General features: G+C 37.3%; 1 protein-coding gene across 4 annotated transcripts in view; it reads left to right on the top strand.

The window, feature by feature from the left end:
• The window catches only part of RASAL2 (RAS protein activator like 2), a 380,784-nt gene that overhangs the window by 180,363 nt on the left and 184,946 nt on the right, over nt 1-15,475 (top strand). For all 4 annotated transcript variants that reach the window (XM_004027955.5, XM_004027957.5, XM_019027079.4 and 1 more), the window contains exon 2: nt 8,380-8,507. In XM_004027955.5, coding sequence (XP_004028004.1) covers nt 8,380-8,507 — 128 coding nt within the window. The remainder of the gene's footprint in view (nt 1-8,379; nt 8,508-15,475) is intronic.

The raw sequence follows: 15,475 nt of genomic DNA, 5'->3' as shown, positions 1-15,475 counted from the left end.
GGCTTAATGTGGAAATTAAGGGACTTACGTCTTTTAAGAGACTGGGTTGTGCTGTGTTGCCCCGGTTTGAATGCAGTGGCTATTGAGAGCACAGTCATGCACCCTACAGCTTTGATCTTCTGAGCTCAAGTGATCTCAGCTCCCAAGTAGCTGGGACTATAGAGGCATGCCCTGATATCCCAGCAGGACTTATTTCTTCAAGTGCATATTTAAGAAGTGGAAGAAAACTGTATGATCTGCTTTGTTTGCATTTCACAGCACATGTGATCGGGACAGTGCAAACTGTTGTAGTGATGTGGAAGGGAGAAGCAAGGTAGAACTATCATAGGAATTGTTCCCCATGCTTACCATCTTCTTAAAATAAGTAATGGCACCAAACTAAAATGAGCTCTTCTATAGAGAAGTGTTACCTTTATCAAATATCAAGTTGTCTGCCATAAATAAGTCATGCCTTCAAGGAATTTATTACTTTTTTACCAGATAACTCACTCTGACCTGTGATAGAGCAGAGTTAGAACATTCATGCTGAACTGTGGTGCGGCTGAGACTGAGAGGGAAGCAGCAGCAGAACTCTGCAAATGTTAGACTAAAGGAAATTACTCACCAGAGAGAAGTATCACATGTTATCTCTTTCCTGCTCTCTCCTTCTCTTAACAAGGATGATAATGAGCATAGTGGATTTACTAACTAGACACCAGTGATCAAGTAGGTCGGAAATTAAGCCTCTGTAGTTGACAAGGAAACTAAAGTGGTTAGCTAAGGTTAAAAGACACAATATAAATTTATTTCGGCAAATAGTTGTGGTCTCATAGTAAATTTATGGTAATGTAAGGATTAAGACTTGTATTTCCATGAAGGCAACCATTTCTGACCTAATGACTATATCTTAAACATATTGAATGATTACTTAGTATCCATATTACTCATCAAGGTACGAGGGTGGCCATATTTAAATCCACTGAGGCCATTTATTTGTATGAACTATAATATAATTTGCCAGCCCAAATGTTCATTGTGTGTCAGGACAAAGCAAAGTTCACAGGTACTGTGTATTGGGTGGTTATCAGTCTAAGAAAATTTTTGTTTGTTGTTCTGGAAATGTTATTTTCTGACATTTTGACAGAATATAGAAGGTGGGAAGGTAATGAAGGGATAAAATAAGTAAAATTAAACTTTACTTTAAGTGACCTGACTGGATTTTCCTTTCCTTTTGTACTTTAAGAATGAAAGAGAATGACTTAGTTGATGGGAACTACACTAGGTCTTAAGCAGACAACATTAATGCATTTATAAAATAATTTGAGCATAAATCTGCAGTATATTGTGGACTACTCCTCAACCACATTACAATTTTTTTGTTTTTTTTTTTGAGACAAGGTGTCATTCTGTTGCCCAGGCAGAGTACAGTGGTGTGATCATGGCCCACTGCAGCCTTGACTTCCTGGGCTCAAGTGATCCTCCTGCCTTAGCCTCCCAAACTGCTGGGGTTACAGGCATGAGCCACTGTGCCCAGCCTGTTACAGTTATTGACATTGTTAAGAATCATCTCCACGTAACAACTCTAACATTATTTCTTCTATTATATCAGAAATTGTCTATAGAAGATAGCCATGTGTATGCCATATTTTTAAATCTGCATGTCAGGGGCAAGGATTTTATTGTTTATTAAAAAAATAAAGAACTGCCTTTTAAAAAATAGCTTGTTGGCCGGGCACAGTGGCTCATGCCTGTAATCCCAACACTTTGGGAGGCCAAGGCTGGCGGATCACAAGGTCAGGAGATTTAGATCATCCTGGCTAACATGGTAAAACCCCATCTCTACTAAAAATACAAAAAATTAGCCAGGTGTGGTGGCGGTCGCCTGTAGTCCCAGCTACTCGGGAGGCTGAGGCAGGAGAATGGCGTGAACCTGCGAGGCAGAGCTTGCCGTGAGCTGAGATCGCGCCACTCACTCCAGCCTGGGTGACAGAGTGAGATTCCCTCTCAAAAAAAAAAAAAAACCAAAAACTTGTTAATTGGCCTATTAATATGATATTAAACATGAATGCCTGTTAAAACTGTTGTGAACATGTTGATGAAAAGAAAAAATGCAATCCTCCCACCTCAGCTTCCCAAGTAGCTGGGACTACAGGCACGCACCACCATGCCTGGCTGATTTTTGTATTTTTTGTAGAGATGAGGTCTCACTGTGTTGACCAGGCTAGCCTCAAACTTCTGAGTTCAAGTGATCCACCCACCTTGGCCTCCCAAAGTGCTGGGATTATAGGCGTGAGCCACCATTCCTGGCCAGATGTTTTTGCTTCTGTAATAAAGTGATCACTTTAATTCTTAGCTTTTATGAAGTAATACTTTTTGACTTTGGGTTCAAAGCCAAAACAAATCTGGTCATTGAAATTTCAGAGTTGCGAAGAATTTGCCATTTCTAAGCCAGGTTAGCTGTGGTGTGGAAATGAAAACGTATGTATAGATACAGAAAAATACAGATCTATCCTTCCACAACAGTTCAGACTTCTGCAGTTTACACCAATTATCTGTTGGGAATGTGTTTCTCTTTTAGTGTATTAAGACCTTCCCTATTTAGATAGATTTCCCAAAACTATGCTGTTGTTATTTCTTTTTTTAGTTTGGCACTAAGATAGATGAAAGGCCCCTGAGACTGAATGAAACATTAGAGTTTGTATTAACTGGGAAGATTCTCTCTATAGAATCCCTTTATAAAGTTTTCTCTGGAAGGCAGTAAATATTAATAGTGTTACAGTCTCACCAATGCAACACAGTGTAGTGTCTGTTATTGTGAGACATCACCCAGAGTTGTTTGTCTCATGACCAAGAGAATTAAGGAGCATGGTCACAAAGGGTGAGGTTGGAGCAAAAGTTTAATAAGCAAAAGAATGAAAGCTGTCTGCCGCAGAGAGGGGGCCCAGAAGAGGGTTGCCATTTTTACAGTTCAATGCAAAGGCTTTTATAAGAAACTGATGAGGGCTGGGCATCTCATTTACATAAGGTGTGAATTTCTGGTACCTCCACCCCGTCCTGCTAGTGTACATGTGGGCCCTTAGCTTGAGTTACTCCATAATGCTTTGTTCCCCTTACTGCACATGTGTTAGGGGATGGAATTTTCCACTGTGGCCATGTCTGGGCAAGTCATCTCTGTAACCTGTCTTATCTGTGTGGCTGTGAGCATGTCTTAGGCAAGCTTCCCTGTCTAAGTTCCCTTATTTGTGCCTATAGCCTGAAAAATCAGGCTTTTATTTGAAAGGATTCAACCGAGGCCCCACCCTAGCTGCCTGCCTGACCAGTTTCTTCTTTCTCCTCTCCATAGGTTCATGATTTTACCAATTGCATTTAACATATCATGTCAGAATTTTTAAAAACATGAGACTAGTAAATGATGTGATTCAAAAGCAACTCAGATGAACTTCTAAGGAGCTGTAAGATACAAAAATAAAATTTCTCACAGCAGTTTTTTCTTACACATTCTTCATATTTTGGCCATAGACTTATTGTCCTTTCTCCCTTATCCCTATTTCTGCTTTCCATCAGATCCCTTTAATTACTCTCCTGCTATAAAATTTTTGAGGCACTTTTCGTAAGTATGGAAGAGATAAGTTGCTTATCCTCTAAGAAAAAAGTTGGAGTGTGTCTATGTGTGTATTCCTATACTGAAATTTCCAGCTCTATCATATCATTCAGTTTGCCATTTTTGTCAAGTAATATATCATGCTATGATGCTCCTTTCTCCCATTACAAGGAAGGGTTAACACATGAGAGATCTATTGTTATTGTTGTTGTTTCCTTGCCAAGTAGTTTCTAAATTTATATTAGCATTTGCAGTTACTGAATTTATATTAGCATTCGAAGGAGCCCAAAGTTTGCTTTTTAGACTTAGTGGCAGGCCAAATGACTTAGTATTTTGAATGCTGTTTTGAAATTATTTGGAAATAATAGATTGCATTGAATACTTCAAATAAGCTTCCCTTTTAGGTTATCTTTCTTCCTTTTTTGAAAACCATCTATATTGGACTTCCTGTTATATATTATAGTTACATAACCTGCTTTATTAACTTTTATCAATTTGTATTTTTATTAGTGACTCTTTTATTCTCTCATCTCTTTTGTGTTATTCATCCACCACAAACAACTAGAAAGTTACCTGTCCTGTTGATTCCTATTTTAAAATCTGGCTCACATGGTCTGTTTGTTACCATTTTCACTATAACTGATCTGTTTCAGACCCTGACCATCCCTAAACCAGGCCATTACATCAGTCTCCCATACATTGTTAAGACCTCTGGTCTTTCCCCCACTTTATTCATCTTGTTACAAACTAGTATTGCCAGATTTTCTTAGAATACCTCATTGACTTTCTGTTGTCTAAGCAGTGGTTTTTAGCATGTGGTCTGTGGAATGCTAGATCTCCAGGACCCCCCTGATCTGATAGTTTAAAACTATTTTTTATAGTAGAACTATAAGACTAATTATGGTTATTCAGTCTTGGTTATATGGCAGACATTTTCTGAAAAAAGGAAGACATAAACTTATCACTTCAGGGAAACAACCAAGAGTATTTATTGCTAATGATAAAATTTAAGACTAAAAGCAAAAACTAGAATGTTAGAAAATTTGCATCTGCAACTTTGAGCTTGGCAGCTTCCCAGTAGTACTTGAAGTCTTTTCTGATGAGATCAAAACTTTTCTGAAGATTGATGAATGTGACTTTTTTGATATTCTATAATGAAAGGTGTCAATATTTGGAATATCTGCAAATCTGAATGAACCAATATTTTTTAAGTAATCGGTGCATGATGTTTATAAACTCACATACATGGGGTGAAAGATGCACTCAAAGGACAAGGTGGACCAGTGGTTTTTGATGTAACAGAATATGAAAAGTTCATTGATTTGGTTTCAGATTACACATTGTACACTAACTTTTGAAAAGCAACTGCTTGTCAGGTTTGGTATAGTATTAACGAAGAATATTCATAGTTATTTGAAAATATTATTAAAACACTCTTTCCTTTTCCAACTACATATTTGTGAGTCCAGATTTTCTTTGTGTATATCAACGAGAACACAAAGCAATAGATTGAATGTAGAAACAGATATAAAAACCTTGCTGTCTTCTATTCAGCCAGACTTTAAAGAGATTTGCAAAAATATAAGAGTCGTTCTTTTAATTTTTTTGAAAAGTTACATTTCATTAAAAATGTGTTACCTATGTTAACATGCAATAGGAGTGTTATTGTTAAATTAATTCATATTTTTTAAATTTCTCAGTTTTAATTTCTAACATGGTAAATATTGATATAACCCATATAAACCCATATTGATATAACCCATATACTGAAGTCCTCAGTAATTTTAAAGCCTAAAGGAGTCCTGCAATCAAGAAACTGGAGAACTGCTGGTCTACAGAATAATACAGTTTTAAAGAAGTATTTACAAAGAGATCCATTGACTTACCTCTGATTCTTTTTAATGTTTCTAAAATTATTTAATTTTTGTAATGAGGCCAGCATTCATTGTCCTTAGTATCCTCATAGGAATGGACAGAGCAAATCCAAAATTGTTTTCAGTTTTGCTATTAAGATTCTTCTGTGTGATTCTAAGTTAGTTATTCTTTTCTCTAGTGAATTTTAGATACTAAAAATAATTGGAAGTCAGAAATTAAAAGTAAGTCACTAGAGCAAAAAATAAGATAGGATTGGCAAGGTGAAATGGGACAAAAATCTGAGCTTGTCCTGGTAACGCGTATAGTCTCAGTATACAGGCCTTGCTTACTTGCTTTTAAACCTTCATTTAGCCCTGGAAATGAGAACATGATATAACATAACCTATATAAGTTAAATATAGGTTATTTAAAAAAATATAGTTTTATTACTTAAAATGCCTTTTAGATAATAGAGAAGTGCTAAAAAGAACAGAAACTATCACTTTTTTTCTTGTTTTGTTCCCCCCCTTGGTATACATTCTTATAAAATGACCAAAAATGGGCATTAGAAAAAGAAGCTGTAAAATCTGTAGGATGGCTAATAAATCCCTCTGTTTAGACAGACATAATTTTTTTTTTAATATAGAAGCATTGCTCCCTATTTCATTGTTCTCTATTTCTTCTTATCTTTAGCACTAGAGGGGGATGGGTCAGGGTTCCAGAATGTTTTTTTGAGACATTGTCTTGTTTTCACAATACCATGAAGAAATTAGGAAAAGGATTAGGTTGGACAAAGGGAGAATATTAGACAGTGAGGCTTTAAGAGAATTTATTAGGATCTCACAGAAAAGAGAATTTAGATTTTCTTAAATTCAGTGTTGATACAGATTTATATTTTGTCAGGAAACCTGGGTTGTGCTATTAATCAATATCCTGTATTAAAGTTTTTATGGACAGGGTTTATCAGTGTTTTCTTGCTAAAGTTAATTTACAGTAAAGCTTACAGTATGCAGTTTAGGTCACCCATGGCTAACTTATATAATAAAGCTAGTTATTTGAATGACCATAAATTGTCTAATTTTGTCAAAGTTTCTAATTGTTTAGACCACAAAACTATTCATATTTCTACATAAAGTAGATGCATCTCTTTCTGTTGAAGTCTTCTTGGTATTTGACTCTAAAAATAGGCCTACGTGTGGTAAAATTGTAACCCATATTTTTGTCCAAATCATGTGAAGAAAAGTGGTTTTGACATGGCTTTTAAATGTAGGCAAGAATATCCTATATATGTACAAAAGGATTAAGAGTCAGTTTCATTAGAGCTTTTTTGTGATAATTTTGAGATTTTGAAGTCAAAAGAAAACTTTGGAAGAACTGAAGATGCAGTTCTAACATAAAATAATTTAAGATGCTTAGACTACAAGGGGAGGGTTGAGGGTACGGGAGAGAGGGTTGGTGTAGATTGGAGATGCTACAGATGTAGCATGTAATGCTGTGCATAGTGCGGAGGAGATACAAACAGAAAATAAGGGAAGAAAAGACAAAACAGTGAACTTCTAAGAATTAGTAACATGTCTAACCAAGCCCTAATAACACTGTTGGTTCTTGGACCTTGAATTATCTTTGGGGGGAGTTGATAAACCCCCAAACATGCAGCGCAGTTTAGATAGCCTTAGAGAGGACAGGAAGTTAAACCAGAAGAAACAATGAAGACAATATTGAACACATAAAGGGATTTATAAACAGAGACCTACGTAGTTCTATGAAGAGAGACATATAGCAACTGACTTGTTGCTAACGTTCTACAGAACTCCAGCTATAATTATGCATATTTGGTTAATTATAAGACACCTAGGAAATTATTTGCCTTTCCTTGAAGTCAAGCCAGTGCCAGTAATATACCTATCATTCTGTGACAAAAGACAAAAATTCTACAGAAAGCAGTGATAATGAAAAATACTCATATAATAGATATAATGTTCTTTTTTATGATTTACAACTCCCCTGCCCTCATGGGTATTGGTTTTCTAATCTTTTCAATTTGAGTTTTTACTTTAGCATAATAACTAAGTAATGATAATGCATGTTAAGTAGTCTCTATAGTATATTCCTGAGAAGAATTAGTTCCTCATGCCTGAAGAACTTTTAATATATATCGAACTGTCATAAAAGCTTTATTTAATGGATCTAATGTGTACTTACAAATTAAAATATGTGCCCAGTTCCAGCAGCCCAAATGAGTAAACGTTTTATATCAAAAAAATTGAAAATGACAGAGATGTTAGTAACCACTTGGTATTTTATAAGGAAATGAGACAGTTGGGAATTGCTGAGACATTTTGCTTTAATATCGGGTACCTCCACCTTTAAGAAACATGGTAATATATTTAGATATTTTCTAAAGAAAATTATTTTCCATGTTTTTAAGATCTTGCTGGCCTCTAGTGGTAATACGATGCTGTTGTTTAAACATTGTCAGTTCCTGTGAGTGTAAAGCCATTTGGAAGGCCTAGTCTGCTGATAAATTTACTCTCAGAGTTCTGGGTTAACAGTGTTCTCAAAGTGTACATGTAACATCATCTTTCTCCTAAAGACTAGGGAAGGTGTCTGAGTCACTCTGCTTCTGTATTTTAAATGATACTGGTTAAGCTCTGAAGCAACCTCTCATTATTATAGTTTATATACAGTGGTAATTACTATGTAAAGTTTGCACTAACAGTTCTTCCCAGAGTGTTTCAGCCCTCTTCTCTGAAGGTCGTAGGGCTATTTTTTCCTTGTTCTGTATATTAGTTTTCATTTTCTTAAGAGGAAGCTTTAAATTTACCATTGAGATTCGTGTTTAGGCTCACCTCTTTATTTGATTTGGAAGAATTTTACATTTGAAATACTGGTTTACTAAGCAAGATAATGATTTGTCACTTTTGTTTTTCCCTTTTCTCATGCAGATGTGAAAGGACCACCCACCCACCGTCTGTCTTGTGGTCAGTCACCCTACACCGAGACAACAACGTGGGAGCGGAAGTATTGCATCCTCACAGACAGCCAGTTGGTATTGCTCAACAAGGAGAAGGAGGTGAGATGGATATTACTCAGGAAAGTTAGTTTCCTTTTCTGAGTAAATTCCTGAAATTGCCTAGTTTTTGTTTGCATTTTGAAAAGTTGGATTATAAAAATAAAGGCTTGATGAAGATATAGGTAAGTTTAAAAGGCTGCTAATGTCATAAAGATATGTTATCTTCATGAAGGAGTGGGTTTCACAAGATAGGGCTGGATTTTCACCAAGAAACAATGGAAGAGATACTGAGTTAAACTGAGGAGTTCGGAATGGGAAGGGGTTGGATTATATAGGCCTGGCCCTGAAAATGGTCTGGAGGGGCCATTGGGAATTACATCAGTACTTCCTAGCAAAAACAAATGTCATTAATTGGATTATTTGAAAGAGGTTTATTGGAGGGACTATTTGCAGATGTGTGGGCAGCATAAAGGACCTAACTAAGGATGAGGAAGCACCCACGAGCTAGCAGTCGCAGAAAGCAGTTATCACCCTGGGCTTCCAAGGCAAGGGAAGAAAGCGATGTTTCTGGAACCTAGAGAACTGTAGCTGCATGAGAGAGCTGCTTGACAGTTGCTGTGGTTATGCACAAAAGAACACAGTCTCTATACCAAACAAAAATGGCCAGCAGGGAGGAAGTAAGACAGAATAAACACTCCAACTCTTTTCTTCTGCCTTCTGATTTCTTGCCAGTGTCACCTACTGGCCAAATCTAACTCAAAGGCAGAAAAAGATTGCTTCTTGATGTATTCTGTAGAGGTCAGCTTCCTGAAACATGTAACAAGGTCAAGAAGGGCAGAGAGTAGAATAGATCTGGTGAGGTAGACAGAATGTAACCAGGACACGCGTCTAGTTCTAGGTGTACTTTCTGTTCTTCTAAATTAAAAAACTCTTAAACTTATCACATGCTATTACTATTTTATTCCTCAAACTGTTACAGTTTACAAATCCTTCCACAGCCATCTCATTTATTTGCTTATTGGTGATTAATCAGGTAATTGATATTCTGATTTGGTATGATAAAACTACTCTGTAAAATCATCATAATTCCCAATTTCCACCATATAAAAAAATAAGTGAATATAATATTGACAAAGAAGAGGAATAATGAAAGGGAAGGAGAAGATATGATTCAATGAAGGAGAAAGATTAATTGCCAAAACTATATAAATAACTAGAAAGATGTAGGTAGAATATCCATTCAGTAAGTCACCTTCCAGAAAGGTGAGTTCAAAAGAAGCAAAGAACAGGAAACACATTTCTTAATTCTCCTCTGTGGATCCCTACCTCCCCTTTCTCTTCTCTTGCTCCTCCTTCCTTCCCTGTTCCTTCTCTTACCTATCCCTTCTCTTTCTCAGCATTTTTTAATGTGGTAACGATAATACCAATAAAACAATTCCAGTTTCTTCTTGTATTTTAATAGGCATTGCTACTTTCCAGAGGCTTGTTAATATGCCTCCACAAAGAACTTGCTCATTCTTTTTCTCTTGCCATTGAAAATATCTTTTACTTTTGTTATCATCTCCCTACCTGTAACCCTTTTCCAGCATTTTAATATTCTTAAATTTAATTTTATTAAAATAACTGAATAAAGGCCAGACTTTTCTAGAACAAGTTGTGTATGTTGCTGTGTTTATATTAAGTAGATAATAAAAATTGGTAAAGTGAATATTAGTATAGAACATTTCTAATTATCCAAACTATTCAAAATCTTCATTTTAACCAAATGTACTGTCAGCAGTCTTTTCTCAGAGCTATTAGTAAGGAGTAATATAAACAAATCATTTGCCATCTTTTTGCCCTTACCTACATTTTATTCAATTTAGTACTGTAAGAGATGAAATAGCTTTAAGTATAGATAGCAGAAAGTCAAGAAGCATGCCTTTTCCAGAACCAAGGTGCAAATTAGTCAATTGAGTTACCTGCGCTTGGGCCACCTTTTGTCTCATAATATAACTGTCCATGACAAATAATTTTCTAAAACAACATCTTATGTCCTTTATCCCTTTTTATGCCAGTCATCATGAGTAACCCTAAACACCTGGGTAACCCTCATCCACCACGCTGTATGTACTCTCCCTATGGCTCTGTGTATTCTCTTTTCTGACACTGTCTTCCACTTGTCCTTCCCCACCTCTTAAAACTCTTTCACTGTGTCCACTGCAATTCCAGGTTCATCATCATCAGCAAAACCAGCTGTTTCTTCCACCTTTTCTCTGAAGGGGTCCCTAAACTTCTTAGTCTTACAAGAACTGAGATCTTCCCTGAGGACACTATCTTCCATAAAGTTTTGTCAGTGGATGGCCGTTTTTCCTCATACCATCATGTCTGTGATAGGTGTCTTCCTCTTTCATGGCTGCTGTCTATTCTCCCCTGTTTTCCCTAAAATGTCCAAACTTTGAGTCTCACATTATAGTTATCTTCTTTTTTTTTTTTTTTGAGACGGAGTCTCTCTCTTGTTTCTCAGGCTGGAGTGCAATGGTGCCATCTCGGCTCACTGCAACCTCTGCCTCCTGAGTTCAAGTGATTCTCCTGCCTCAGCCTCCCGAGTAGCTGGGATTACAGGCATCTGTCACCATGCCCAGCTAATTTTTTGTATTTTTAGTAGAGATGTGGTTTCACAATGTAGTCCAGGCTGGTCTCGAACTCCTGACCTCAGGTGATCCACCCGCCTCAGCCTCCCAAAGTGCTGGGATTATAGGCGTGGGCCACCGTGCCCGGCCTGTAGTCATCTTCTAACCTTCCTCGTCGTTTTTTTGTTGATTCTATCCCCTGGGCCATTATTATCTCCAAGACTACTCCAGTTTTAATTTTTTATGATTCTCATATCCATAGAGAGATTTTTCTTTCGTAACACACTAGCTGTCAGTTACTTGAACTTTTTCCTCTCTAAGGATCCCACCTTATTGCTACAACTCCTTCATATTCACAATTGTGTGCATATTACTCTTTGACTAATACCTTCTATCTTTCTAGCTCATTTCTTATTTCAGCAATCCTTCAACCCTTCTGAGACCTAGGACCCATTGATCCTGTCACCTTTTCTGGCTTTTATAAAGCCTCTGATGTCCTCTCTCTCCGCTGAGTTCCATGGTCAGTCATTCTCATCACTCCTTTGCATACTGTTTCCTTGCCCTTCCCTTGCTTCATCATACACACTTGGCAAAGTGATAGCTGAAGTGAATCTTACTCTTTATCTAGTCTGCCCAGTATCTGTGCAGCTTAATGTATCTGGAGAAAATTACACATACCGTGCTGCCTGGTGTTAAACAAATGGCTGCAAACCTCATATCAGCCCATAATGCTGCTTGGCAATCACAAAACATTTTCCCACTTCAGTTACTGTCCCACTCTCCTGGACTAGTGCTTCACATTCTATCTGTGGTAAAGTACCAGTTTCCTCTCCACCCACCTTGTTGTGATCAATAAAATGCAATAAAGTGGATTGTTAAGAAAAAAATGAAAAAAAAAAAGTAAAAATATAATCCTACTCCTGGCTATCTACCCAGAGGAAAATAAGTCGTTATATAACAAGGATATACATGTTTACAGCACACATGTTTACAGCAGCACAATTCGCAATTGCAAAAATACGGAACCAGCCCAAATGCCCATCAATCAAGGGGTGGATAAAGAAAATATGGTGTATGTATATACTGTGGAATACTACTCAGCCATAAAAAGGAATGAAATAATAGCATTTGAAGCAAACTGGAAGAAACTGGAGACCATTATTCTATGAAGTAACTCAGGAATGGAGTATGTCCTCACTCATAAGTGGGAGCTGAGCTATGAGGATGCAAAGGAATAAGAATGATAACAATGGACTTTGGGGACTCAGGGGAAAGGGTGGGAAAGAAGTGAGGGATAAAAGACTGCATATTGGGTACCATGCACACTGCTCAGGTAATGAGTGAACCAAAATCTCAGAAATCACCACTAAAAAACTTATCCATGTAACCAAACACCACCCATTCCCCCAAAAACCTATTGAAATAATAATTAAAAATTGAAAAAATATATAAGACCAAATTTTTATTGGGTTTAACAGACATTAAATCACAATTCAGTTAAGTATGTTCAGCATAATCATAACATAGGAAAAGAAGGAATAGAAGGATAAAAATTGTATATATTCATGGAAAGTAGGCTGTACAAACCCACTGATCACACCAAGCATGCTGCTTCTCGGTTTCTGTACTATTTTGTTTATTGTGGACTAGTCACAATTTGCAGATAGCACAGGAGCTTGAACTACACTTTGAGTAACACAGTCCAGAATAATTTTTAGGAAGATGTTTTTCATACCTTCTCCTGTTTCCTCAAACTGCCAATCTCTTCTTTATTATTCCCACCTAGAGCTGATTACTTTGCTTATTACTTCACTGAGAAAATTGGAAAATTCACAAGAGAACTTCTGCACACTCCATTACTGTATTTGCCTAACAGCAACTGTTTCCTTCTACCCTGATTTTACTTTTTTAACTGTGATTGAGCTGTCCACTGTGGTCAGCCCTTCTGCTTGTGTTCATTCCATTATTTCTTGCCTGTTCAAGGATATATCACTAGCAATTCTCCCCTACCATTTTTGAAAAACATTTTAGTTTTTTGCTTTCTATCAGATCATTCCCATCAGCATGCTATTCTTTCTCTCTCTCTTTTTTTTTTTTTTTTTTTGGAGACAAGACTTTCACTCTGTCGCCCAGGCTGGAGTGCAATGGTGCAATCTCAGCTCACTGCAATCTCCGCCTCCTGGGTTCAAGCGACTCTCCTGCCTTAGCCTCCTGAGTAGCTGGAATTACAGGCATGCGCCACCACGCCCAGCTAATTTTTGTATTTTTAGTAGAGATGGGGTTTCACCATGTTGGCCAGGCTGGACTCGAACTCCTGACCTCAGGTGATCCACCCGCCTTGGCCTCCCAAAGTGCTGGGATTACAGGTGTGAGCCACTGAGCCCAGCTTTTTTTCTCATCTGAAAAAAATAAAGCCTGTATTAGCCTCACTTGTACCTCCAGATACCACCCCTTTCTCTTCTCTCCTTTATAACAAAAATTCTCAAAACTTCTATGCTCATTGTCTTTAATTCCTGTTCTCCTTTAAATCTATTTCAGCCAGACTCTTACCCACATCACTGCCAGAATTGTGCTTGTTAAGCTCACTAGTGACCTTCCCATTGTTAAATTCAGTGGTCAGTTCTCAGTTCTCATCTTAATCTGTTAATGGCATTTAGTAGAGTTGATCACTCATTTCTTCTCCTAAGGTCACTTTTCCTGTTTGGCTTCCATGACACTGTGTTCTTTTTCTTTCCTGCCTCTCTGGAAGTTTCTTTTGAGTCATCTTTACAGATTTCTCTTCTTCTCTTCAAATCTTAACATGGAAGCGCCATGGGACCTTATTTCCTTAGGGATCTCATCTCATTTATAGTCTTGAGACTATAAATGTCCTCTAATGCTGATGATTCCTTATTTTATATCTTAAAACTACATATCACTGTTCTCTCTCTCTTCAAAAGATGGAGTCTCACTATGTTGCCCAAACTGGTCTGTAACTCTTGGGCTCAAGTGATCCTCCCACCTCAGCCTCCCAAAGTGCTGGGATTACAGGCATGAGCCACTGCACCAGGCCATCTCTCTTCTCTAGACTCATATATCCATCTGTGCATTACACATCTCCACTTGGATATGTAAGAGTCATTTTCAACATGCCCCACAATTCAGCCCTAATCTTCACTTCATGACTTAACCATAGGTAAGTTATCTCCATTAATGACAACTCCATCCTTCTAAGTTTCAAAGGCCAAAAGCTTCCCCAACGTGCTACTTTCCAGACATACTGTCTTCATCGTTATTTCATGAGTACATCAGGCATGTTCGTCCCTAAGGCCGTGGTCTTGGCTTTTTCTTTGCATGGAACATTATTCCCTCTTATATTTACATGGCTCATTTTCTTACCTCCTTCATCTCTTTGCTTACGTACCACATACTTAGTAAGGCCAACCCTGACTAACCTATTTTAAATCACTACTGCTCCCCACATCTGTATCCAGAACTTCTGACCTAATTACCTGGCTCTAATATATTTTTTATAGCATTTGCCACCTGCTAAAATGCTATATAATTTGTTTATTATGTTTACTGTCTCTCATCTCCTACTGGAATATAAGCTTTTGAGCAAAGATTTTGTCTGTTTTGTTCAAGGATGTATCCACCAGTTCTTAGAACAGTTCCTGATGAAACATAGGAAACTCTCAATAAATATTTGTTGAATGAATGTTGCAAAAGCCAAATTAAAAACTTTTATTTCTGAATGTCTATTTCCTTAATATAAGTTGAATAGAAAATATCTTCTATCCTTTCTTTCCATGATATATCTACCCAGAACATGTAACTTAATTCTTTATTTTTCTAAAACTAATAAAAAGAAGAGAAAAATAATTGATGCGGTGCTTTTCCACAGTTGAATACATGATTCCATCTTTATTTATTGAGCACCTATCATTATTTGTAGTATTGTGGTCACAAAGATGCAGTTCTGTTGAGAAGTAAAATAAAGTTAAAAGCATTTGGAATTAGACAGCAGTGGTAGTTGCACAACGTTGTGAACGTACTAAATGCTGATGAATTATTCACTTTAAAATAGTAAATTTTATGTTATATAAATTTTGCTTCAGTAAGTTTATTTTTATTTTTTTGTTTGTTTGTTTTTTGTTTTTGAGATGGAGTCTTGCTATGTCACCCAGGCTGAAGTGCGGTGGCGCGATCTCGGCTCACTGCGAGCTCCGCCTCCTGGGTTCACGCCATTCTCCTGCCTCAGCCTCCCAAGTAGCTGGGACTACAGGCGCCCACCACCACGCGCGGCTAATTTTTTTGTATTTTTAGTAGAGACAGGGTTTCATCGTGTTAGTCAGGATGGTCTCGATCTCCTGACCTCGTGATCCGCCTGCCTTAGCCTCCCAAAGTGCTGGGATTATAGGTGTGAGCCACCACACC

This window comes from Gorilla gorilla, chromosome 1, assembly GCF_029281585.2.
Source record: "Gorilla gorilla gorilla isolate KB3781 chromosome 1, NHGRI_mGorGor1-v2.1_pri, whole genome shotgun sequence".
Taxonomy (NCBI): Eukaryota; Metazoa; Chordata; class Mammalia; order Primates; family Hominidae; genus Gorilla; species Gorilla gorilla.
The sequence above is the reverse complement of the archived record's forward strand: the minus strand, read 5'-3'. Positions and strand labels throughout refer to the sequence as shown.